General features: G+C 40.0%; 1 protein-coding gene across 1 annotated transcript in view; it reads left to right on the forward strand.

The window, feature by feature from the left end:
- BOD1L1 (biorientation of chromosomes in cell division 1 like 1) overlaps positions 1-26,178 on the forward strand; it is a 75,967-nt gene that overhangs the window by 21,318 nt on the left and 28,471 nt on the right. The window contains exons 7-12 of the mRNA XM_087724633.1: positions 667-781; positions 925-1,069; positions 3,347-3,422; positions 10,106-15,719; positions 24,450-24,517; positions 25,744-25,813. Coding sequence (XP_087580759.1) covers positions 667-781; positions 925-1,069; positions 3,347-3,422; positions 10,106-15,719; positions 24,450-24,517; positions 25,744-25,813 — 6,088 coding nt within the window. The remainder of the gene's footprint in view (positions 1-666; positions 782-924; positions 1,070-3,346; positions 3,423-10,105; positions 15,720-24,449; positions 24,518-25,743; positions 25,814-26,178) is intronic.

The raw sequence follows: 26,178 nt of genomic DNA on the forward strand, positions 1-26,178 counted from the left end.
GGGCACCACAGTTCCAGGAGACTTTTTTTACTATTGACTTTTTAAAAATAAGTAACAAAAGTGGCTCAGAATAGGTAAGACCTAGCTGTTTTCATGGAGCACAAAAAATGTACCATTGATTGATTTGTTGCCTTGTCTTGGATGGCACATGGAAGCAGGCTAAGTTAAGTAATCACTATGGACTATTTTTTTTAAAACCAACATCTGTATCCCATTGTTCCTTAAACTTAACCATAATATGGCTTAAAATGTTCTGTGCACAGGAAATAGGGAAGATGCTCCAGGGAATACCGTCTTAAATAACAGGCCGCAGTAGACATATATCACATAAGTTGACTCCAAGATGCTTAGGAGTATTAAAGATTAAAGTTAGCATATTCTACTAGATCTTGGAGACCTTCAAACATAGCAGAAGAATAATTTCCAGCTTCCCTCAGCACTGTCTGTATTGAATGAAGCTGCCAGAAATTATAGTTGGACAACATCTCGAGAGCCACAGGAGGGAAATGCGTGGTCTGCCTTATTTTCTGTCACACCAGAATCCAGCTAATAGAGATACTTCACATGGGCTCATAAACTTGGGTAATAAAGGGACATTTGGATAAGGGAATTGAAAGCCTGTCCATGTCTTACTCTGGATCACACACTTTCCCACCCTATTTTCAGGCTAAAGAAAAAGAAGAGAGATTTCTGAGGAGGCAGCTTAACAGAGAAAAACTTGAAGAAAAGAGGAAACAGAAGGCTGCAGAAAAAACAAAATCTCTGAAAATTGGCCATCAAGGTACTGAGTTTTACTTTATGCCAATCTTTCTTGTACTGCTTTACTACTGGATGCATTTTTGGCAAACCGGTGGAAGCCTCCTTTATTCTGAAACCATGGAAATATGAGATACAGCAGCTTGAGATGTTCTGGTGTTATTTTAGGTAAAAGCATTCAAAATTTGGAAGACCTTTCAGGAAGAAGCTTTGATCTAAAAACTGGTGGTGCCAGCATTAAGGATGTGCTTAAAGAACAAAGATTTTTGGAAAAGAAAGTAGCACTAAGCAGGAAAAGAAAAAGAGAGTCAAGGTATACCTTCATTTTATTTTACGTTAAAGTGGAGTTACGTTCATGTTGGCATATTACAAAATTGTCTTGTGGTTTTCAGGTAGTAATCACTGAAGACATGCTTGTGTGATTTTAAAACAAATCAGTAAATTAATTATAGGTAGTACTTGACTTACAGTTGTTTCTTTAGTGGCCATTTAAAATTACAATGGCACTGAAAAAAACAGAGCATAAGTATTTTTCACGCCCATTGCAGCATCTCCATGGTCATTTGATCAAAATTCAACTGACTTTAAAGCTTTAAGCCCCAAACCCAGCCTGAAGATGGCGAGTGAGACCTCGCCAAAATGTTGCCAAAACAATCTCAATCTTACATGGGAAAAGACCCAAATACAACAAGACCAGCATACCTACACCTGTGAAAATCTACGAATATGTATGTATGTATACATACATACATATACATACATATATATACATATATATACATATATACATATATTTAGTGTCACAACCCCTGGTATGCCCCAATTATGGGAGGAAGCTAACTGCTTCCATTATCTGTCAATCGGCTCGTCACAAGAGTCCATCACAACAGAAACCCAATATTTTTACTGTTGCCTTTGTTATATTTGTGTGGTATTTGTGCTGATAAATAAATAAAGGGAGACTAGTATAGATCTATTTCAAGCTATTTAGCTCTCATCAGCTAGCCATTCCAGTAAGGGTATGGCTAGCTGATGAGAGCTAAATAACTTGAAATAGATCTATACTAGTCTCCCTTTATTTATTTATCAGCACAAATACCACACATATATATACGTGTGTGTGTGTGTGTGTGTGTGTGTTATATTTTGTGCAAAGGCAACAGTAAAAATATTGGGTTTTTGTCATGATGGACTCTTGTGACGAGCCGATTGACAGATAATGGAAGCAGTTAGCTTCCTCCCATAATTGGGGCATACCAGGGGTTGTGACACTAAATGTATGTATGTATGTATGTACGTACGTACATACGTACGTACGTACACCTCTTGTTGATGATTGCAATTTACACATAGTCCTCACAACGACAGTTCAGCCCAAACTTTATGTTGTTAAGTGAGAAATTTATTAAGTGAGGTTTTGCCCCATTTTATGACTTTTCTTGCCATATTTGTTAAGTGAATCACTGCAGTTGTTAAATTATTAACACAGTTCTTAAGTGAATCTAGTTTCCCCATTGACTTTGCTTGTCAGAAGGTCACAAAAGATCACATGATTCTGGGACACTGCAACCATCAGAAATATGAGTTAGTTGCCAAGTGTCTGAATTTTATTCACTTGACTGTGGGGATGCTGCAATGGCCATAAGTGTGAAAAATAGTCATAAATCACTTTTTTCAGTGCTGCTGTAACTTTGAAAGGTCATTAAATGAACTGTTGTAAGTCAAGGACTATCTGAACTACTATCCCTAAAATATTTATGTTATTCGACCCAACAAACCTGCAAATGCCTTAATCCATTCCACCAAAAAGCAATCTGGACCATTTTGCAAAAATTGTATAGAATCTAACCTTGCGTAGAAGGACAGGGGAGTTTTTTAAACACTCCTGATGAATCTACGTTCTGCAGGTTGTTTTGGAAACAGAAAAAATGTGAAGAAGTGGGGCAGATATATATGGTCTTCTGCTGAATTTGCATGACAGAGAACAAGACTGAAGAGAACCAGCTGATATTCATAGAGTTATTTAGTCAGCTCTTAAGTTTCTCAAACACTGGCATGTATGGCTTCAAGGAAATTCTTATTTTCCACTTATCAGTCCATATGGGGATAAAGTGAAAAGTGAAGGGGAAAAAATCAGTGAATTTTCTTTTCTTCCTGCAGTTGTTTGAGTCCTAGCTATGTTTTTAGTGGACCACATTAGAGCATTGTCCTTGAGATTCCACCTCTGTTACCTCCATTTCACTGTATGCTTCTTCTTTCCATAGTGCTTCCAGTCTAATACATTTTTCTATGGACGTCTTTCCGTTATTTCCATGTTATCTTGAAGCTTACTAGCGTCATTATTTGGATCTAGCCAATCATTCCTCTCTTTCTGGTCCCAAGGACAGCATCTAGCTCTTGTTCACATGGAAAAGAAACTATGGATGCTATGAATATGACCTAATTATGAATGCTGTGACCATTTAGCAGAAGGGTCAAGTCAACAGATTGTCAGCTGATTGATTTGTTTAAATATTTAATTAATTAAATAGTAGGTTATATTTCTACCAGAATAGAGATTTCCAATAATTTTATCCTCTCATACGTCTAGGCATGATGAAGAGGGCTGGAAGAAAAAATGCGAACAGCCTGATGAATATTTTGGAGAATTTGAAAAGATAAATGAAGTAAGTCTTAATTTTTAGAAAAGCTTTTAAAATTCCTGCTGGCTAAAACCCTATCACCCTATGCTATTTAACTGGGGGGGGGGGGTGTGGAAGGGTATGATTTTCATGGGGGCAGAAGAAGGACTTGGTACTGAAGGCTCCACTCCCGAGACGCCCCGTCTTCCGACCTATAACCATAGACATTGAAAGCCTGGCTTTCTTGCAAGCAAGCCTGATAGAGATGCGGCACTTTAGTCCTTTAGTCATAAACATGAAGTGGACAGGTTCTTTTGGAATAAAAACACCACCACCTGCATATTAGATACATACCTCTCCTGGCTGGTTAAGGCTTCCCAGGAGGTATCGTGAGTGGGTCCATGTGTTGGTGAATTCAACCTTGTCACAGGGAGTGTTTCCAGCTCCTTTTAAAGAGTTTCTGGTGTGTCGTCCTACTCAAGAAACCATTACTAGAGTCCTCCATGTTGGTAAATTTTCATCCAGTCGTCCCATCTACCCTTTTTAGGAAAGATGGTTGAGAAAGTAGTGTTGTTGCAACACCAGAGGAACCTGGAGGAAACAGATTATCCGGACTCTTCAGGCAGGTTTCAGGCCTAGGTATGGGGACTGAAACTGCATTGGTCACATTCATCTCTGGCAAGAATGGGATGGAGGTATGCTTCCATCCCTATTCTCCTTGACCTCTCAGCAGCATATCAACAATGGTGTCCTTTTGGACTTAAGTGGCGGTTACGGTTGGTGGGAGGCACAGTTTGTGCTGGTTCACATCCTTCCTCCAAGGCAATTCTAAGTAGTGTTGATAGGGAATGAAAAGTCCAATTCATAACTCTGCTTTATGAGGTGCCACAGGGCTCAAGGCTCTCTCATTGCTTTTCAACATCTACATGAAATCACTGGATGAGAGTATCCATCTCTATTGGATGAAGTATCACCCACACACTGATGGTAAGAGAGTTATATATCTCCATGTCGGATGAAGTGAATGTCACAATCAACATCCTTTTTCACTGCCTGGAGGCAGTAAAAGTCTGGATGGGGGAGCAGTAGATTTCAACTGAATCCCAGTAAAACAGAATGGCTGTGGGTGAACTTCTCTGCACTCAAGATTTTGTCATCTTTGGTATTGGATGGGGTTGCACTTGCTTAGACAGATCCAGTGTGCAATCTGGCGACTCTCTTCATGGCTCCTGCTCAAAGAGCAGGTGGCTGCCATGGCCAGGAGGGTCTTTACCCATCTACGTGCTATGCTCCAATTATGGCCATTCATAGTCAGGTAGTCTTAACACGCAGCCATTCATGCCCTGTCATCTCAAGATTGGACAATTACAATGTAGTTTACATGGAGCTAATATCCGGAAGCTTCAGCTAGTACAGAGCACTGTACTACATACTGGGTGTCTGAAAAGGGGCACATATACCCTTGTTCCCAGAGATTCGCTGGGTATCAAGTTTGTTTCTGGGTCCAATTCAAAGTGTTAGTCATTACCTATAAATGTGTATGTGGCATAGGACCAGGTTACCTACAGAACTGGTTTTGCCCAATCTCATCAGTCCCTCCCACTTTATCTGGAAGATATGCTACAGATCCTATTTTGATTGGCAGGGTCTAGAAAGAGAACCTTTTCTGCTGCTGTCCCCACTGTGTAGAATATGATGCCCCAGAGGTGAAGATGGGTAGTCTTAAATGGCCCAACGGATCCTGAGCAAACCTGTCCTGACAGCTATCCGGCTCCAACGGTACTGACACAGCTAGCTAGCCCTTTGCTGCTGTCAAGTAGCAAGCCCGGTTGAACCCAAGCTGACAGCAGAGCTCACCATGGCGCCATTGGGTAGCAAGCCCACCTGGCCACGTACCCAACACACACCCCCAGGATGGCAAGGCTGTCCCCTGGGCCCAGCTGGGCTACTGGCTACTGGCCTCCAGCTTGGGTGCTGCCACAACTACCACCTCCCACCATGAAAGCCATCTTCGACGGGGACCCAGAGAAACTGGCGTTCTTCATGAACCAGGTGTGGGTTCATCTAGATGACCACATGGCAGACTACCCAAGTGACCGAGCAATGGTCCATGCTGTGACAGCAAACCTGGAAGGGGCGGCAGCCGAATGGGTGACCCAACTCCATGACAAGGACATGCCAGAGCTGGGGAACAATGTCTAGGTTTGAGGACAACTCCCTACAAGCTGAAGCCAAGATCCACGAACTAAAGCAGAGGGGCTGACCCTCCAAGGAATATATCTGAGAGTTGTGACGAATGCCTGATAGGCTGCGGCAGTGGCCGGAAACACTACTGATCTACTTCTTTAAAAAGGGCCTGAACCGTGAGTTGCTAAATGCGTGCATATACTGAGGAGTCTCTGGTCAGATTCACAAGTGGTATTGGATGGCCGTAGCAATGGACCTCGAGTTCAAGTGATGCAAGCAGTGTGAAGCGGCACCCAACCAGCAAAGTGACATCTTTGTCATGAATTCCACAATACAACATCAAGGATGAAAATGTGGTCCACACTATGATGCCAGTAAGCCAAATAGGTCACAATCAGGCAGCAGGCGCAAAGATGGAAAATTGACGAGGGAGTGGGTTTGACTCAGCAGTTAAAAACCGAGCTACCCACCGATCCATAGTACCGGAACAACAAGGAACTACTAACCCTCAGAGACTGCCCTGGAAGGGCTCTAAATTTTGTCTCTAGAAACCTGCGCCTTCCAAGTACTGCAAAGAATGTACCATAATAGCAAGCAGGTAGGCCACTTCGGCTTCGTGACAACCCCACACTTGGTCAGGAGGCAATTTTGTCCAAAGATGAAAGGAGATATTGAGGACTACGTAAAGAGCTGTACTACATGTGCTACAATGAAAAAACGACCAGGAAAGCCCCCAGGACTGCTCTAACAAGTAGCTGACCCTACAAGATTAACAAAAGAAATAAGAAAAATAAAGAATGCTACCCATCTACCTTTTTCTAAATGGTACAGGAATTGAGCCTGAAAGATGTATGGAGAGAAAGGAATATAGGAAACAAACAATGTACATATTATTCAAACCCCCACAAATCATGGTCAAGGATAGGTATGATTTGGTCAATCCAAGAACAGAAGTGATACAGAACAGATTGAAATAATGACAAATACCTGGGCGGATCACAACCCAATAAAAATAACATGGAAAGGACCAAAAAAGAAAAAGAGATGGTCAATGAATCAAAGAATAATGAAAGATAAAGAATATATAAAAAGGATAGAAAGAGAATTGAAACTTTTCTACGAAGTAAATAAGAAAGAAGAAACATTGTTACAAAATGTATGGGATACTACTAAAGCTTTTACAAGAGGGTTGACAATCGTGTATTTGGCAAGGAAAAACAAGGAAAAGAGACAAAAACGAAGTAGTATTGCTTCCCAATCCTTTTTATGACTTTTTGCTGTATCATTCGTTGTGTCTTTTTCAGGATTTTCTTTTGTCTCCTTGCCCTATTTCCCGTTTTTCTTTTCTTATATTTTTCCCTTGTAGTGAACTCCTTTCTTTCTTCGTAGTGATTTTCTTCCATTCTTGTTTACTCCCCTTTTTTTGTTGGGACACACTCTTCTCTTTTAATTTTCCCTGCACCACTGTTAAACCCAGTGAAATCATTTGTCTGCTTATTGTTTCCCTCGCCTTCTATCGCTTTTTCTATGTTTTGGCTCTCATTTTCACTTCCTTCCATTTTAATATCTAGCCTATCGTATTTTTTCCATTTTAATGATTCACACGTTTTTTTTAAAATTTTGCATATTTCTTTAAATATGCCCAATACCCAATTTATAATTTTCTATTTTTTCTTCTTTAAATTATGTCTCAAGGAAAGAAATTTTCTTCTTTCTTCCACTGTTGTAAAAGGGCATAGTCAAACAGCCTACGCTAAATCCAAAGTTCCAAGATTCTCACCATTCCATTTCCCTTTGAGATCAGCTCTTTAGGTTTCATATTCTATGTTTCTGCCAGATGACACTTTCTTCTTTCTGGAAGGTGGCTCCGCTTCTCGTTTTTTTTTTTCCAGTCAGATGTCAGAAATGTAGATTTTAACTCCCCAGGAACACAAAATACAAATTACCTTATTTTTCAGAGTATAAGACGCACCAAGGTTTCAAAGAGGCAAATTAACAAGAAAAGTAGGTAGGTAGGTAGGTAGGTAGAAGGATAGAGAGGGGAAGAGAGAAATAGAGAGAGATAGAAAGATAGAGAAATACAGTAGGTAGGTAAGGAGAGGGTGTAGGTAGAGGGATAGAGAGAGAGAAATATATAGAGAGAAATACAGTAGATAGGTAGGGAGAGAGAGTAGGTGGGTACGTAGGTAGATAGGGGGAGAAAGAAAAATACAGTAGCTAGAGAGTAGGTAGGTAGATGGAGAGAGAGAGATATACAGTAGGTAGGGAGGGAGGGAGAGAGAGAGAGAAGATAGGTAGATGTTTCCAGGTGTATTTATCCATGTGCTGGAGAAGGAAATCGCTGACAATCTGCAGCACCCAAGACTTTGTTTCTGCTGGCACAGCACTTGATCAATGTAATTCTCATCAATCAGTTAAGGAGCTTTCCAAAATGGGGGAAGGGTGTTTTGCACTTTGCGAAAATGGGCCTGTTTTTTTTCATTAAAAAGGCATGAATACCCTTCGGGGGGGGGCTTGCAGAGTGCTTCTGGAGGAGTGGGGGGGCACAAACGAGCAAAAAACGGCCCATTTTTTTAATGAAAATTGAGCCGTTTTTTGTCAAAAGAATTGCATGCATAGCCTTATGGAGGCTTATAGAAGGGTGCGGGAAGGGGAATGGCCCATTTTTTGCTCATTTCTGCCCTCCCCAGCCCCAGGAGCTCTCTGAAAGCCTCCATAAGGGCATGCACAGCCATTTTGGTGAAGGGGGTGGGGCTTCAGGAGGCAAAATAATGCTGTATTACATGTATAAGACACGCCCAGATTTTCAGCCTCTTTTTTGAGGAAAAAAGGTGCGTCTTATACTTTGAAAAATACATTATAAAAAAGGAGAGGCAAGGTTTCTTCTTCGGTTTCAAAGATTGTTAAAACAAAACCATTCCCCTTCATCGTGCTATTTTAGCTACAGTCCCCCCCCCCCCCTGCTCTTTCCATGAGGTTTCCATGGAGTTTAGTTTATCAATTAACCGCTATTAGAAGCAAGGTCTTTCCAGGTTTCAAATTCAACAGAATATATCAGTAAGGTATCTAGTCCTTCTTTCAGTTCCGCCTCCCAAGCTACAAAAAGACAACCTTCTCTTTGGGCTTCGATGTTTTAAACCACCATCATTTTCCCTTTCCTCTTCCTTTTTCCACGCAGTTCCCAATTTATCAGTTTACGCTATTTTACGCTCGAACTTTCTCCCGATTCCAACTTCATGCTTATTGTATTAGTGAGTTTTAAATCTTCTCAGCCAGTCGCGTCACTTCAGCCAGCCATCGCTCCTGCACTCATGCTTACCCCAGTTGACCCGACTTTGTGGCAGACATTTTACAATGCCTGCTGCCCCTGCTGCCTGATCAGAGAGCTAGTTTCTGGCCTTTGAGGAACCAGTTTAGTTCCTCTTGGCCGCTCGAGATACAGCTCTTTCATCACCTTCTTTACAAGAAGGTTCCAGTCTGAAGACACCACCGCCACCCCCGGCAACTGTTTGTCAGCCCTGGATTTCATGGTACTACTTAGAGCCCACTATTCCAATCTGTCTCCCTGGGTGAGGCCATCTTGTGTTGTCACACAGTTGCCACGAAACCTGAGAAAGAAGGGGAGGAGGGAAGTAGATAGCCCAGCTTACAGTCAAAATAAAAGTTTTCCTGTCATTGTAACAGATGGCTGGTGAAGGAAGAGAGAAGCCCGACAGCTATATTCATTGGATAATGACTGATGACACTAGGGAGGGGGGAAGATTTATTCTTTTAATTATGTAAAAACCGCTGGAACTTTCAGAGTTGGTTTTCACGAGGTATGCTGATATGATATATCCAATAAACATGTTATGTGAAGAATCTACCAGCCTTGGGGTTCTGATTTCAATGGTACATTAGTCGGAACCTTGACAAATGTAATGACTCCTCTCCTAATTTGAGAAAGTAAAGACTCTTTAAATGGATTATTTCAAAAGAAACCTTTAATCAGGCAGGATGGAAACCATTAGAGGCAAAGCAGCATCTGAAAACCTTTAGGCAATGCAAATGGGATTAAGCTGATAATGACCCCTCCCCTTTGTCTGAATGCAGATTCTGACCAATACACAAGTGTGAAGATGCTTCCTTAACTCTTCTGTCCTGGGAGTCAATAAAACACACATTCCCATAGCTATCTCTAGGTAGACATCAAAATAATATATCCCACGTGGCTATCATAAACATCCCTCCAGAGATGTTGGGATCTTCAGTCTCCCGGTGACAGGAAACCAGTTGTGAAGTTGTAAAACTCAGTTGTTACAGATGTAGCTAATGATTTAACTCCGAGGCTTCCCTCCTCCCAATTGAATGGCAATTCACTTTTAGAGATCTGACATACAAATCGCATAAGCAATTGTGTTGGAGGAAATTGTTTCTAACAATAGCAAAATTTCACTTAAGAAGAGCACTGGATCCAATCCATTTTATAAATAATTATAAATGAAGCTATCAGTATTTGAACTAAAGATTACTTAACAATTTGTCCCTTTTTTATCTTGCAGGGTACTGAAAAGTTGTCTTCAAAAGAAATTAAAGTCAGTCAAGGCAAAAATGGAAATAAAGTTGTTAGAAAAATTGCAGAATTGGGACTTTCACCAGAGGAAAATAAAAGTGAAATCAAAGTTGAAAAGGAACACAAGAGAAGAACGTCTGCCTCTTTCCAATTGGAGGTTATCCAGCCAGATGTTGAAGGAGAATCTCAATTTGAGATGGCAGAGGTCAGTCCAGAAGAACCTCAAAAGCAAAGGAATGTACTTAAAAATGAAAAACATATTAAAAAGGATGAGTCAGAAACACCAGGTGTTAAGAATGTACTGAAGAAGGAGGTGAGGCCATCAAAAGATAAAAATGAAAAAGAAAGAAGTCTTTCTGAAGACAAATCATTAATGAAGTATAAATGTAAAGGAGAAAATGTTCAGAAAACAAGTGAAAATGTTGAAAATGTACCTTCTGAGAAGAACATGAGAAATGAAGAAACCGTTGTGAAAAATAATCAACTAGCAAAAGTTTTGCCTGATGATAAAACTGAAAAGAAAAACAAGCATAGAAGTGAAAGAAAGGCTTCCGTGAACAGCAAAGAGATGAAAAACATTTCAGAAAAAAATGAGACTATGCGCAAAGAGACCAATAGAAAAGAGAGGCAGCTTTCCACAGAGAAATTGAAAGCAGATTACAAATCCAGGAAGTTTCCAAATGATTCTAGGCCACCAAAAGAGTCACAGAGTACCTCAAAGATTCATGTTTCTTCCATAACATCAAAACGAAATGAAGAAGAAAAGCATGATGCAGAATCATCCAATTTGGATCATATTTTGCGGCAAGGTGATAATCTACACAAAGTCAGACGAAGATCAAAATGTGGCTTAGAAGAAAGGATTGTATTGAAACCAGTGTCCAAGAGTTATAACAAATCAGCAAAAGTACCTGAAAGTGAATTGCAAGAAAGTTTATCTAAGCATGAATCTGTGCAGAAATTGGACAAAGATAAACATTCAGAAGAGAGTAATCCAGATAAACAACCTAAGTTCAAACAGGAAATGAAATTTTTTGAAGAAAATTCAACTGAGTTGGAAATTGAAAGTGAAGCACATTCACTAAGTAGTTTCCAAAAAGATGCTAATCATAAAGTTAAGGGGCAATTAGGAGAAAAAATAAGAGAGAGAAGTAAAAGTGATAAATATTTGAGTACTTCTAGACTGGAAAGGAGATTGTCAGCAGATAATCACAAAAGCAGAAATTTTAAGCATAACAAGGACATGAAAAAGAAAGGAGATGAGGGAAAATCAGAAGACAAAGGCATGAAAGAAGTAGAAAACAATGCAAAGGTGCTAGAAAATCTGCACACAGAGAAGAAGCCTATTAAAAAATTAAGTAATGAAAATCGAAAGGTGAATACATCAACCCAAGAAATAGATACGAGAGAGGGAAAAATACCAGCCTTCACAAGCCCTTTCATTTCTCTTCAAAAGACTACTGGGCACTTACTGTATTCTGATCAAACCCAGGAGCCAATGGAAGACTGTTGCAGTGATATACATAATCAACAAAGCCAAATTGAGGAAGAAAGCAGTAATAATTTACAAGGGAGAGCTGAACTGAAAAATATTGTCAAAGACCAAATACATCATCATTTAATGTCTGAATTCAATACAACGTATTCAAATTTCAGTAACTCTGAAGAAAAAGTGGAAGTTTTTCCTACTAAGGAAGAAAATGTATCAAGTGGCACCTTCAGGCAGATTCCAAAGGATTTAAGTTGCTTTGAAAAAGAACATCATCATGTAAATGCTGCTTCTGAAGAAACTGATCACGTTTTACCTGATGCTGCTCATGAAAACGAAAAATTAAAATTTCATGGAATGACTGAGGATGGTCATAGTCCAACGAATCTTACAAGTAGCGGTCATCAAAGTTCGTCAATAAAGAGTTTAACAAGAGAATGTGCACATCAGAAATCTATGGATGTAGATCTTCCAGAAATCACTGATCCTTATAATGGATCTAAAGAGGGATCTTTGAATAGATCTTGTGTTAAATATACTATTTCAGATAGTCAAACCCTTGATGTTAAAATGAAATTTTATGATAACATCGAACTCAATGCAAACCTGAAAGATGATCCTGCCAATATAAGAATTAAAAACTCAGAGGACACAATACATTTACCTTCTAAATTAATACCTAGAAATAGTATAAGTGCTGTAGCAGGCATTCAGGAAGTTACTGGGCAAAAAAGAACTGAAAGTGCATCAACTAGTATCTTAGAGAATGATAATCTCATTGGTTCAGAAGCAGCACCTACAAATTTAAGTGCAAACAAATATGTTTTAATCAACTTGGAGAAAGTAGAAAGGGATCATTTCAGTGAGAATATTGCAGAATATAAACTGGAAATAGACAAAGATCAGAGTATTAGTAATTTAGTAGAATTATCTTCAGGTTCAGTGCCCAAGAATGTTTCAGAAAAAAAAATCAAAGTATCTACATTCAACAAAGGAGGAAATGATATGAAAGAAGTTGCTGAAGATAATAATGAAAGAAGTGTAGTAGACAGTAGTGTAGAAGGTAGCCATTGCATTGTTAGTCACAGTAGCATGGAAACTGATGCAAATGTTATAGGAACTAGCACAGAAAGACCTACTGGGATCCCTTCCATAGCTGATAGTATTAAAGAAAACCATGGAGATGAAGACATGTCAAATTTGCTGACTGAAGGTGAAGCCATTATTACTTGCTCAGAAGAACAAAGAAAGGCTCATTTAAGTTGTGCAAGTATAGAAGCAGATGAAGGTTTCACTTTGAGTCCGTGGATCAAAAGTAAAGAAAATGCCCATTCTGTGACAGAAAAAGCAATTGGTGAGTGGACTGTCACAACGGCTGAAGAAAGTGGTGCTGTTATGGAAGAGCTTGCAATATGTGAGAGTTCTTCAACCAGTACAAAGGAAAGAGAAAGTGGTGAATGCACTGTGAATTACATACAAGAAAGTACAAAGAAGGCAGTCAATGGAAGAAGAGATGAACTTGATCAACGTGTGAATAGCTGTGTAACAGAAGAGAAAGATGATGCTGTAACCAGTGCAAGCTCTGAACAAAAATGTGTGGCTTCCAACTATGTTGAAATGAGCAGATTTCATGGTGGTGCCACATGCACAGGTGAAATAGAAAGTGATGGTGCTGTAACCAGTGCAGGTACTGAAGCTCAGAATCAGTCTATGATTGGTGATCCAGATACCTTTCAGAGTAACTCAGTTCAATCTGAACAAGCTAAAGCAGCTGAGGGCACTGTGACTTGTACAGCTATAGAAACTCAGCTCATTGGTTCTGTTATCTGTTCAGTGACTGGTACAGATTCACAAGAGAATGCTGTAACAGGGCAATGCCCTGAAATGGTAAATAACCTAGCAACAGTATCCCGTGCTGACAAAAGTGAAGACATTGTAAATGGTGAGAGTGCTGTCAGTAGCACAGGAATAATAGCAGAAGATGATCCTGCTTGTACTCTTTTGGAGGAAAACCAGAAAGGATTTGTAGGAGTCTCAGACACAGAAGGAAAATATCAACTTGCCACAGACAGTACAGAAGCTAGAACTGAAACAAATGCTGTTGAAGTCAGTCAAGGTTCATATATTGATGATGAAGGTTGTGTAACCAGCACAGGTGAAAAAGAAGAAGATGAAGAAAGTGAAAATTTTGTAACTAGTACAGGAAGAGGCAATGAAGAAGCAGAACATGTGTTGGTTTGTACAGGAACAGAAGAAAGTGGAATGTTGCTTATTAACATGGGAACTACAGAACATGAAAGTTCTGTCTGTCTGTCTACAGATCAGCTTGGAACAGGGTTGGATGAATATTCATTAAATGCAAATAAAAGTTCTATTGATATTATGGCATGCTTATCAAAAGAAATGAAGGTTGATAGTGATAATATAAAGGGGACAGTTGCAAGTAGCACCACTAGTGTTGGCATAAGTAATGAAAATATGGCATTTGTCTCCCCGAAAGAGGATTCTCTGTTCACCGAGACACTTAAGAATAACAATGAACTCTTAAATAAACAAAGTATAAATCAACCATTGGTTAGTGAAGAGCGGAGTGAGAACACTGAATCTTCCTTGGATAACAGGAAATGTGGAGAACTGATTAAGATGGTATCTAAGGAAATAAATATACTTTCAACATCTGCTAATGAAAAGGATAAAAGTAAAGGTGAAATCATCTCTACAAGTGGGGCCAAATTGTGCTCTATTTCAGCACATTCTGTCAAGCACAATGAGCCAACATTACCACTTGTTGCTAGAACAGTTGAAAACTTAGAGAAGGTCAAAGGTCTACTAACATCTGAAGATTTCAGTTTTCCTGCACCAAGTACAACTGTCAAATATATGAATCAAGATGGAGATGTTATGAAATCTAATAAAGTTTCTACTAGTATTTTAAAAGAATTTGCAACTCCAATGCCAATCGTAACAGTGAAAGATACTGACACTGTACTTGCCACTAACAGAGTTGTAGAGAAAACCAGCAGCATGGAGATAAATGCCATTGATATGCCCAGTGTATTCACTGGAGGAAGCAATGAAAGCCAGGTGATTGGTGATGAAGAGGGAAGGGATGAATGTGCTACAATTTCCACAAGTATAATTGAATACACAGAAACTCCTGTTTCAGAGGAAGGCAATGAAGACATTGCTCAATGCTTTGATCCAAGACTGGAGCAAACTACTGATACTGCCACAATCTCAACAAGTTCAGTAGAACATTTTGAATTTTCTACTGAGAAACAAATGAATCAGATCTCTGAAACAGAAGGAAAATTGAATTTTGCTCAGCTTGCAACTGAGATATATAACAGAGTTACACATAATGTAGTGCCAATAGAAACAAAACACAGAAGTGAAAATACAGTGGTCTCTCCAGAAGTAGAAAAGTACAAGACTGTTCAAGAAGCTACAAGCCAAGAATCTGAATTAGATGAAAGTGACATGCATTTACTTACAAAAGTAGGAATATGTCATGGCCTTGAATTCAGTATATCTGAACAGATGTTTATTGCTTCAACTACAGAGGATCTTGCAAAGAATCCTGACAGAACAGGGGCTGCTGTCTCAGAAGAAATTCCATGTACATTGACAAGCACAGAATTGGTAGAGAAAACCAATGTGTGCCCTGAAGAATTGGATCCCGCTATGTTGACAGATTTAAAAAACAGTAAGAATTTAGTTGAGTTACCTAATGATGGCCAAGGGATCCAGGGCAGGGAGGAAAGCAGAGAACCTTCAGTGATATCCAGGACTGATGGCAATAGTAAAAGCATAGACATTTCCACATGTACAATGGAACCTGTTAATATAGTTGAACTTCCCTGTGCAGAAATAAGTTGTGATTCCTGTGTCTGTAGCCGTGATCTATCTGCTGAAACACATATGGCTGGAAATAAATCCAAAGAAGATGGGAAATATATAAAAACTGAAGTTACTGAAGAAAAGGATGTCTCCAACTCCAGTTCAGTACCATTTGAATTAGGAGAAAATTCTGAGAATGCTCAATGTAGCAAGACTGATGTAAATGCTAAAGTACCAGATGGTCTTGTTCATGGAAATATAGAAAACAATCATGGTAAGAATTAAATAGAATAGATTATCTTTAGCTCAGGGTTCAACTTTTGAATCCTTGATGTTCTCTGAGCTTGCTTGCTTGCAGATGTTTCATTTTCAACTAGGTAATATCATCATTGCAAATGAGTATGGAGTTTGCTCCATTTATATACAGTACATGCCCAGCATATGATGTTCCTTGGATTAGAGTATTGTTTTCTGCTTGATTGTTTGCTTAGCGTTAACTCCTGCTTATCTGACTGTTAGAAAGGATGTGCTCTAGTCTTTCATCTCTTTTGAATAGTTTGTGAATATGGTTTATTTGTATGTATTTCATCTTCCGGAAATTCCCTAGTATGGGTTTAGCTTGATCTAAGGTGCTCATGGTTTTCCAGTTGAAACTATTATTTATTTTGTCCATGTGCTGTGAATTTTCAGCATGTCTTCTGATTGCAAGTTTGTGTTCATTGATGTGCTCTGCTAGTCTTCTACCTGTCCGTCCTACGTAGTTGTTAGTCCTTACCCATGTTGTAGATGACTCCTGGTTTTTCCCCCCCTTCTATGATAGCGCGTATCCTTGTTGATTCTGTACTGGGCTGAGTCATTTTCTGACTAGCATAATAGGTTTAATCACTGTAGTGGGATGATAACTTCTTGATCCTTGATAAAAGGGTAACACTACCATACATCAAAAGTTTCAGAACAGCCAAAAGACTATTACAACCACACAGCATTACTGTAGCATATAAACCAACTAAGTCCTTCCAAAACATCTTAACTAAACTAAAAGACCCAATAGTCGGCCTACTGCAACACTCTGCTGGCCAAAACAGGGTGCAAGATGCCCACATATGCTCCCGCCCTGTGCCATGTTTTGGCCAGCAGGATGCTGCAGGAGGTGTCCATCCCTTCTCCTCTCCCTCTTCTTGGATGTCATCAAGCTTGGTAAAGCATAGCAAAGATGGCAGAGCTGACAGCAAACAACCAAGCTCAGAGAGCACCAGGACCTGGTAATAATGGTAAGATTCTGAGGATTTTAATGTAATGCATACAAAAGCTAATGATTTGAATTTATTTTTAAAAAATATAGTTTGGAATTAATTAGCAAACGATCTCAAGTTTCATCATGTTATGAAAGAAAGCTATAATAAGGATTCCTCGGTGTTCCCTGAGCTTGACTGTTTTCTTGCAGACATTTCATTATCCAAATTAGGTAACATCATCAGTGCTAGTAAGGAGTGGGGTTTGCTCTCATTTATATTCTAATAGTTTTCCCTGTTAGAATTGCTGGGAGTGGTCTTGGTAGTCCTTTGATTGTGGAGTTTACTATTAGCTTCTTTGGGAATTCCTTAATTGGGCATTATTTGCTTCTTTTTGGACTAATGTTAATCTTGGCATTAATCTTGTCACCTGGGTGTTGATTGCTGGTGAGGAGGTGTTCTGATCTTTTTGTTTCCTTGTTGGTTGTCTCTCTTGAATGGTATATAGATGTTGTTTACATCTTTGTGCCTATTAATAGTCAATTTGTCAGAATGGCAGGTTTCCAGGAATTCTGTAGTGTTTTGGACTTGATCTAGGATGGTTTATGTTTCCTAGCTGAAACTATGGTTAAGTCTATCCACGTATTGTGAAATTAAGGAATTTTCCTCAAGTTTTCTGACTGCTAGTTGATGCTCATATATGCTTTCTGCTAGTCTTCTGCCTTTTGTCCTATGTACAGGATATTGCAGTCCTTACACTCCTGCTTTCTGCTGGGTCTTTTGGTTTACTTAGGATGTTTTGGAGGGCTTTATTGGGTTGAGTGTCAGGCACTTTTTGATGAAGTTGCATGGATATCCATTTTGTTGCAAGATGTATAGATGATCTGTTTCCTTTTTCTCGTATTAAGGCTTGCTGAAGCATGATTGTACTCATCTAAATAGTATTCTTTGCACAGCTACTCTTGTGAGAGATTGGGTTAATATATTAATATAATATTATTAATATTTTAGCACAATTGGTTGGTATGGGTGATTTTTCAATAAACTTGTATTTCTATATTTGTCATTGCTATCTCTGCTGATGAGGATATCCAGGAAAAGTAGCTTGTTCTTTTCTTCTTCCCTTGTGAATTTTATATCTTTGAAGTTGTTGACAATTTTGTATGTGTTCTTTAGTTGGTCTTTTCTTATAACAAAGATGTCACCTTCTTACTGAATGCATACTTTGGGTTGTATAGGTGTGAGTGCTATAAATACTTAAATAATAAACATCTGAAATCAGGACTAAGTTTCAACACTTTTATAATATTTAAATCAGTGAATGCCTTGGCTTGAGCACCAATTTCTGTTTATTGAAAATGTTTCTATTCTACCATTCAATTCATAATTTGTATTTCAGCTTATAAAAATAGAAGGCTAAATACACTCACAGCAGAAGAAAATAACCCAGATATGCATGGCTACAAAAATAGAAAGGTGTTTATTTGTGTGGGTAAAGGTCTAGGTTCTAGAAAACTGTTGAAATTTGGGAGTTTTAAAGATAAGGACAAGAGTAGCCTCTGAGGCAGTCTTTTCCAGTCACTCAGGGCATATGGAGTAATCACATTCCCCCGAGGAATAAGCTTGTGGTGGTTTTCTATTAATGTCCTTGTTTTAATGTATGTCCGTTTTCATTGGAAAGACTAGCCAATGATGATTTCAAATGGTTAAATACAGAGTACAGTGAATCAAATATAACTGAACTTTCCTGACAGCTTTAAAACATGAAAAACAACATATTTCTTTAGGCCATGTTTCTGAAAATAGGTTTATAAGAAGGCAAGTGAGGGGAGGGGGAGTACAACTTACCAACTTGTTGGTAATAGAAGATGTTACCCTGATGTTTACATGACTTCATCCCAAACATCTCCCAAACACACTATAGAATATTAAGCAACTATCATATTTCCCCGAAAATAAGACCTAGTCTGATTTTACACCTGCATCTAATATAATCCTTGCCCCAAAATGAACCCTACTTAAGCCCTGCCCACTCAGTCCCACCATCTGGTTGCTCACAGGCGCATCAGAGGACAGGAGGGCGCATGGCACCACCATGAGGCGAGGCAGGTGGCAGGGGAGCTGCCTCCTCCTACTCCTGCCACTTTGGCACTGTCTCGTGCTGCCTAGTCCCCGTTCACCATTTCAAATGAGGCAGCTCTGCTGCTGCATTTTGGGAGATGCCGGCTTTACTTTCAGACATGTCAATTTCAGCACCTGGAGCCCTTGGGGATGGTTTGCCTTGCCACCTGCTTTCTAGCTCTGTTGCGTTTCTCCACCACTGTAGAGCTTGGAGCATCACCGCCCAGCTCCCCTCTCTTCTCCAAAGCATTCCTTTGCTTACCTGCTTTCCAGTTCCATTGTATTTCTCTGCCACCACATGCAGGGAAAGAAGAAGTAGTGGTATTTTAAAAAAAAGTTCAATCAGACCTTCCAACTTCACAAGATCTTTTTGCAAGTGGAAAGGTCTGATTGAACTTTTTTTAGTCCCACAAATTTCTTTTGTTGCCCTGCATGTGGCAGTGGAGAAACACAACAGAGCTGGAAAGCACCCTCCCAATGGCTCCAGGCATTGAAATGGGCCCATCTCAAGGCAAAACTGGCATCTACTGAAACACGGAGGCAGAGCTGCAGGCCTCCAGACCTGCCACCTTTGAAACGCCAAACGGAGACCAGGCAGTATGAAGCAGTGCCTCAGGACCAAAGAGCAGGTACAGGAGAAGGGGGAGGCAGCTGTTGCTGGGCAGGTGATCTCTGGAGAAGGGGGGGGACACAGAAGAAAGCTCCTCCAGCAGAGGCTGATGCGCAGCGCTGGCAGAGGCCTTTTGCCAGTGCTGGCTCTGAAAAAGCGAAGAGAGACCGGGTAAGGGACTGAGTCTCATCTGCCCATCCTCTATAGCATGGAAGTCCGGCTTGGGAGGGGAGTGAAAGGGAAGAGGTGGGCGGGCAGCCATGTCATTGAATGGGCAGAGCAGCTCTTTCCTCTTCTCACCCAACTGTTGATGGGGTGGGGCGGAGCTGGGGAATTATGTAGGATAGCATGGCGCCATCCCCACCCAAGCTTGCGTAGTTCATCATCCGGCCTGCAGAGCCTGATGCTGGTGGCCTCTTCCCCATCTAACCTGGCAACAGCAGCCAACAGAGTGTCTCCTGCTGCCACTCCTATGCTGTGGCTGGGACTTGTAGCGCTGCCTCACCTCATCAGCATCAGGGCTCTGCAGGCCCCACAGACCCAACAGTATCCTTCACCACCATCTGGATGGGGCCCTCACCGAGATGGGCAACATTGCGGGGCTGGAGGGGGGTTGCAGCTGCAGGAAGGACTGAAAGGGCCCCACGGAAGGCAGGAGACTCCTTCCTGATGGGAAAGGCTGGGCAAAGCTCTGCAGGGCAAGCTGCATGTGTGCCCTGCCCTGTGCTCCGCCCAGAAGCAGGATCGAAACTTTGGCTTCTCTCTGGAAGGGTGAAGCGACCTGGCGGGCAGAAGGGTGTGGCTTTTCGCCTGGCTCTTTCTGCCTATTTTTTCCTGAACAGACCTTTTTCCACACCCTGCTTTGTCTTTTGCTTTGTCTTTTTCACACAGGAGGCAGCCAGTCCCGCCCCCTGCCTTGTCTCATGGTCGCAGCACCAGCCTCACCGACATGCCTGTGTCAAAAAAATAAGTCATTCCCCAAAAATAAGGCCTCATGCTTACTTTGGGGCCCAAAAGAAAATAAGATCAGTTCTTATTTTCAGGGAAACGCGGTAGAAGGAATAGATGTTGTTTAAAATGGCCAAAAGAAACAGAATGTGAATAAATTGATTCTGTTCCTATATCATACCATTGCAAGCTGTTTCATTCAATTAGACAGGAATTAGAGGGGAAAACCTTGGCAAAATATGACTAATTAAACTGACCTTAGAATTAGTAAAAAATAAGGTAGAAATAATCTGTAATAATGTGATTTATAAAAAGGAAATGAAATATTATTAAAAACATAATATTTAACACAGTTGAGAAGATAAAATAGGAATTTGTGAAAATAGATAATAAAACACTTGTAAGGACCTGCCTCTCCTCTCTCTTCAAGAAAGCAGAACCCTTGAAACAGGCATTATTTCAAAAAGAAACTTTTATTGAGAGAAAGTGATAGCAAAGAAAGCAAGGCAGGATCTGAAATTGTTGCTGTTGGGTTAAACGTTGCAGAAAAACCCTTCTGCTATGTCCAACCCGAGGCGGGGCAATCCACAGGAGTGAAATTGTTGTGAGAAGATGATAGGTTCTCAGGCGCAACTGTCAAAACAGATGCCCCAGGCCAATTCCTCTCTCTCCCTTTCCCAAGCAGGTACATCAAAGTGACAGGAAGACCAGAAACAGGAAAGAGATTGTAAAGGAACATCCGGGAATGGCAGTGTCCCAATAGGGATGTAAAGGACCTGACAGCAATATAATATATTGAAAAATGGGGAAAAAAAGTTACATATTTAGATTTTAGCTGTGATAAAATGATTCTGCTGCAATTTATCTTTTGGACAAATGTATTAATAACTGAACAAAGTAGAAAGATGGTTTTGTTTTTACTCTAGAACAATAATGGTGAACCTATGGCATGCGTGCCACAGGTGGCATGTGGAGCGATTTGTCAGGGCACGGGAGGTGCTGCCTTGTCAGCTGGCCAGCCTGAGTTCACCCTTTTTTTAAAGCCATTTTTCGCCCTCCCCAGGCTCCAGAGGCTTTATAGGAGCCTGGGGAGGGTGAAAAGCGCCTATACATACACACACACACACACACGCCCTCCAGAGGCTTCATGAGCTTCCCTGAAGCTTCCAGAGCACAAAAAACGGCCTTACGGGCAAACCAGAAGTTCGGGAATGGACTTTCAGTTTGGTTGGAGGGTCGTTTTGACTGCTCCGAAGGCTTCAGGAAAGCCTCCTGAAGGTCCCTGAAGCCTCCGGAGGGCTTCCAGGGCAGGCGGGGGAAGCTGTTTTCTCCCTCCCCAGGCTCCAGAGGCTTTATAGGAGTCTGGGGAGGGAGAAAACAGCCTCCCCCACCCGCCCTGGAAGCCCTCCAGAGGCTTTATAAGAGCCTGGGGAAGGTGAAAAAAGCATGCAAAAAAGGGGGAGCACCTGTAGCGCGTGCATGTGCACTGGAGGTCGCACATTGTATTATAGGTGTGGCACGCCCGCACACAACCCCCCCTGCGCTCCTCCCACTTATGGTGCACGAGGCAAAAAAGGTTCGCCATTGTTGCTCTAGAATTTCATATTTCAAAAGTTCTATTTTGAAATTACTTTGCCTCAGCAGAACCAAAACCTAGAATATCTGAGTTGTTCAGGTCTCAGGTGAAACAAAATATGGAGTAGGCAAGTCAGGGCTGGTAGGGTTTTTTCATTCATTAAGATCAATCTATCCTTTTGGCCAGCCTGGATCTGAAGTTCGGGCTGTCAGTTTATTTTCTGTTCTCAGGAAGAAGTATGAAAGTGCCCACAGACCGCAACTTTATGTGGGAAGAAAAGGCTCCCCCCCCCCCTGATTGTGAAGAAATGTAGACCTGCCTTAGGAATGATAAAGAATGAATTAACTATTAAGTGGGGAATTGTAGAAAGGATGACAGTCTTAAGAAAGAGGATACCAAAGAGGACATCCAACACAAACACACAAGCACAGAAATGAAATAAGGAATTATTCAACCAGATGCAACAGGTGACAACTGGTGTCTTTATAGACAAGGACCCTGATGGTAAACTTATGGCACGCTTGCCACAGATGGCACACGGAGTCATAGTTGCTGGCATGGCAGCCCTCAGCAGCCTTCAGCTCCAGCACGCATGATTGCGCCAGCCAGTTGATTTTCAAGCTTCCAGAGGGCTGCGGGAGGCCGTTTTTGCCCTCCTCAGGCTTCAGGAAAGCCTCTGGAGCCTGGGGAGCGCAAAAATCCCCTCCTCCACACAGGGGGCGCTCACACATGCACAGGGAGGTTGCTTGCGCAGGGGGGGTGAGGACACATGTGCGCGATAGTACGCATGCACACAGTTTTGGCACACCTTTAGAAAAAGGTTAGCCATCACTAGATTAGGATAAATGCCCAAGAAGTTCTATGAAAATCTCTTGTCGAACATAGCTTATTTGGCCAGTAGTCATGGCTATAGTCTGCAAAATCTGGAAGGAATCGGGTACTTAGTGGACCACTTTATATATTACATTGCCAAAAAGGTTTATAGATCATTGGTGCTTGAAAATAAAAATGAAGTATCTTTATGTCATGATAAATTGTGTTAGCCACACAATTGTGTTAGCCACCCTCAAATAACCTCATGAATAATGCAAAAAAAAAATTCTTCCTGAAAGAAAGTTTATTTCTCGCCATGGATGACTTAAATGGGTCTGTGTTTCTGGACATAGTGTAGGTAGCAATTCCTGTTTTCTGAAACAAAAGTGGTGGTCCAATCATCCCAAAGGTAAAGGTAGTATTGATTGATTCTTCTTTCCCAGGTCTCAATAATTAGGCCAATGAAGTATAAATCCAAAGTATTACTATTTGACTAGAGTGGTGGGATTTTAGTCTGACAAATTAATAAGAACCTGTTTATGTAAGGCTTCAGAATAGACTTACACTGTATAGTATGAGGGATGCCAACAAAGCATGTTCTGTTTTCTTGTTCTATGAAAGGCATTATAGAATAGGCATTTTCTGTACAAAAGAGGAAATAGAAGAGGCTGAGAAGACTTGTGGGGGAACAGGGTACGGCCAATGGGATATTCGGGAACTGTTGTGGAGAGAGAAAAAAACATGAATCTCCATATCTTCACTTCCCTTGGGTTCTTTGCACTCTTCTCCCTCTTAATTCAATCTATTTCTGCCTAAACAGCTAATTTTCTTCCAGGCAGGGACCAAATCAACAGAAACACCTATGTTTCTGCTCAGGCACAGGCATTCAAAAATATCTATTCTTGTACAACTGTACTAATAAAGGTGAAAGTAATTTTATTGATAGTACTTCATTCTAACAAAACAACAAATGCATTATTATAATTTGATAGTTATAAATAATACTTGTAAAAAAATTAATCTTATTTTGCCACTCCAAAAGTTACTTTATTAAAGAGTAATGTGCATTTAAAATATTATAAGCAAATTCATAATGAACTTCAAAAACTGGATAAATAAAGAAAAGAGGTATTGCCTGTTTCTGCCATAATACATATTTCATAATATAATGGGAAGTTATAGAAGTTGTAGTGACTTTTCTCCATGATAAATGTAGCTTTCCTATTAAATTTTGAATATTTGTTAAATATAATATTAAAATTATTAAATTTAAGCAAGCTATAATATTCTAATTGAAAATAGCAAAACAGAATAACATTCTGTTACAAGTGAAGGTGAATATACAGGATAATGTTGCAGAATCTAATTTAGGTTGATCTTCGAAGCTTTTGGTGGAGCCCATACTCAGGGAACCTCTCTCCAGTAGTGTGTGTCTTTGGGCTATTCTGTGTGTTGTATTTATATGGTGCTTGTTGTGTGTGGCTTTTTAGCCACACTCAGATTGGATCCTGCAGAATATATTCTAATTTTATATTGTTATCTCTGGAACCAAACCATCCTGTTTCCAAATAAAATTTCAAAAATATTTAATTTACTAAAATTGGCTTTATTCAGCCGTTTGTATAGGGTAAAGTTGCCAGATAACCATAAGATTATAACCTATTGTAATTATCATATTATAATTGCTTACATTATTTTCATTAGAGAGTAAAGTGGTGCGTCCAATTGAGACTGACAGTCTGGAACCAAAGATGGAGACAGCAACTGACAAGGTACAATGGTGTTTTGATTATTGTTATTTTTATTAAAAAGTTTTAATACAATGGTTCTTTGAAATATTTAGTTATTTAAAGTTGCTTGTACTTAATTTGGAAGAAAACAAATATTTGAAATTAAGACTATTCAAGAAACATTGATTAAATTGGACTGTAATGTAACAAAATGTTCCATGAGCAGATTCTTGTTGGGAGAGTCTGCCCATGCTTATATTTTTGCTCCTTATTTGAAATATAGACTCTGTACCTAGTTGCTTGCCAACACATAGAAAGTAGCTCAAAACAGTTGCAGTCCAGTAACAGCTTTATTGAATATATAGATGCTTATTTTTTAAAAAATCCTAAACAACCTATGATCATTGAAACAGAAACTGAATGACCAAGAGCAAAAAGCAATGGGAGTGGGAGTAACTTCATGCCAACTTAACCATGGCTGACTGATCTACTCAGCCTCCAGAAAGGGCCATGGTTGGTCCAGTTTATATGATCTCCAATGGCCAAAGGAAAGACTAGTCTTCCCAGTCTCCAGATGATTAGGGCAGACCCAGTCTATTGAACCTCTGGGCAGTGACACAACAACATTTAAGTGACAACAAATGCTAACTTTCAATCCTATTGGTTCCTTTGGTCCGCAATTTATTAGTCATTCTATAAGTTAGCTCATTTGATCTACCTCAATTCAAAATTTGTTGCCTTGTGTATTTTTTTTGTCTAGTTCAAGGTTACAGGCAAAAGAGTTCTAGTAGTACAACATATAGATGTATATGCTGCATGTATGTAGCTGTACATTGCTTGAAGTATTCCAGCTTCTAATTCATTTGTTTAATTGAAATATACTTCTTGTGCAGCATAGTCACAGTACCTTCTCATTTGACTTCCATTCACTCTGTTGGAATCTCTGTGTTTAGTTCTTTTGTAAACACACACACACATACAATTCCAGGTAAGGCAAATCATACAGAAGAAGCGTCTGTCACTCTTGCTTTCTCCCATATTGATTTTTTTAAAGGTTTGAAAGCTCCCTCAGGGTTTAAGAGAGTTAGCAAGAGTGCATTTTCTATGCCATCATGCTTCCTGCCCTTGCTTTAGAGACAATACAACAGTATATTATTGTTGTTATTCTTCTGCAGTTTACTCAGCAGCATGCTTGCTTTCAAATAGAGGTGTATTGGGATTTGATACTATTAAAGTTGAAAGAGATTTTTTTTCTCTTTTCTTCATAGCAGCTGTTGTGTACAAATCCAGAAAAAGAACTTCACTATGAAGAGAAACAGCCCGAAGAGGTTCTCAAAAGTAAATTCATGTTTTAATGACAGTAATTTTTATGACAAGCCATAATTTCATATCCCAATCAATGAAACTACAGTATGTACATTTAACAGGACAATATATCCAGTCACTTGTGGTGTCTTGAGGTATTAAAAACAAAACCTCAAAACTTAGTCTCTCCATTGCATTTCTAGCAGATTTCAGTTGAACTGAAGTAAGGGACTTGAGAACAGTGGATCTCTTCTTCCCTGGAAGTTTCAAACAGAGCAGGATGGCCACTGGTTGACAGTGATATAATTGATTCTTTCCCTTAGCAAGGAGTGAACTAATCGGAATAATCTTTTCCAACTCACATATTCTGTTATTCTAGTTGTGAAAGGTAACCTAAA

Source organism: Thamnophis sirtalis, unplaced genomic scaffold (genome assembly GCF_051295495.1).
Source record: "Thamnophis sirtalis isolate CommonGarterSnake01/CBP01778 unplaced genomic scaffold, rThaSir2_p1.2 scaffold_10, whole genome shotgun sequence".
NCBI lineage: Eukaryota > Metazoa > Chordata > Lepidosauria > Squamata > Natricidae > Thamnophis > Thamnophis sirtalis.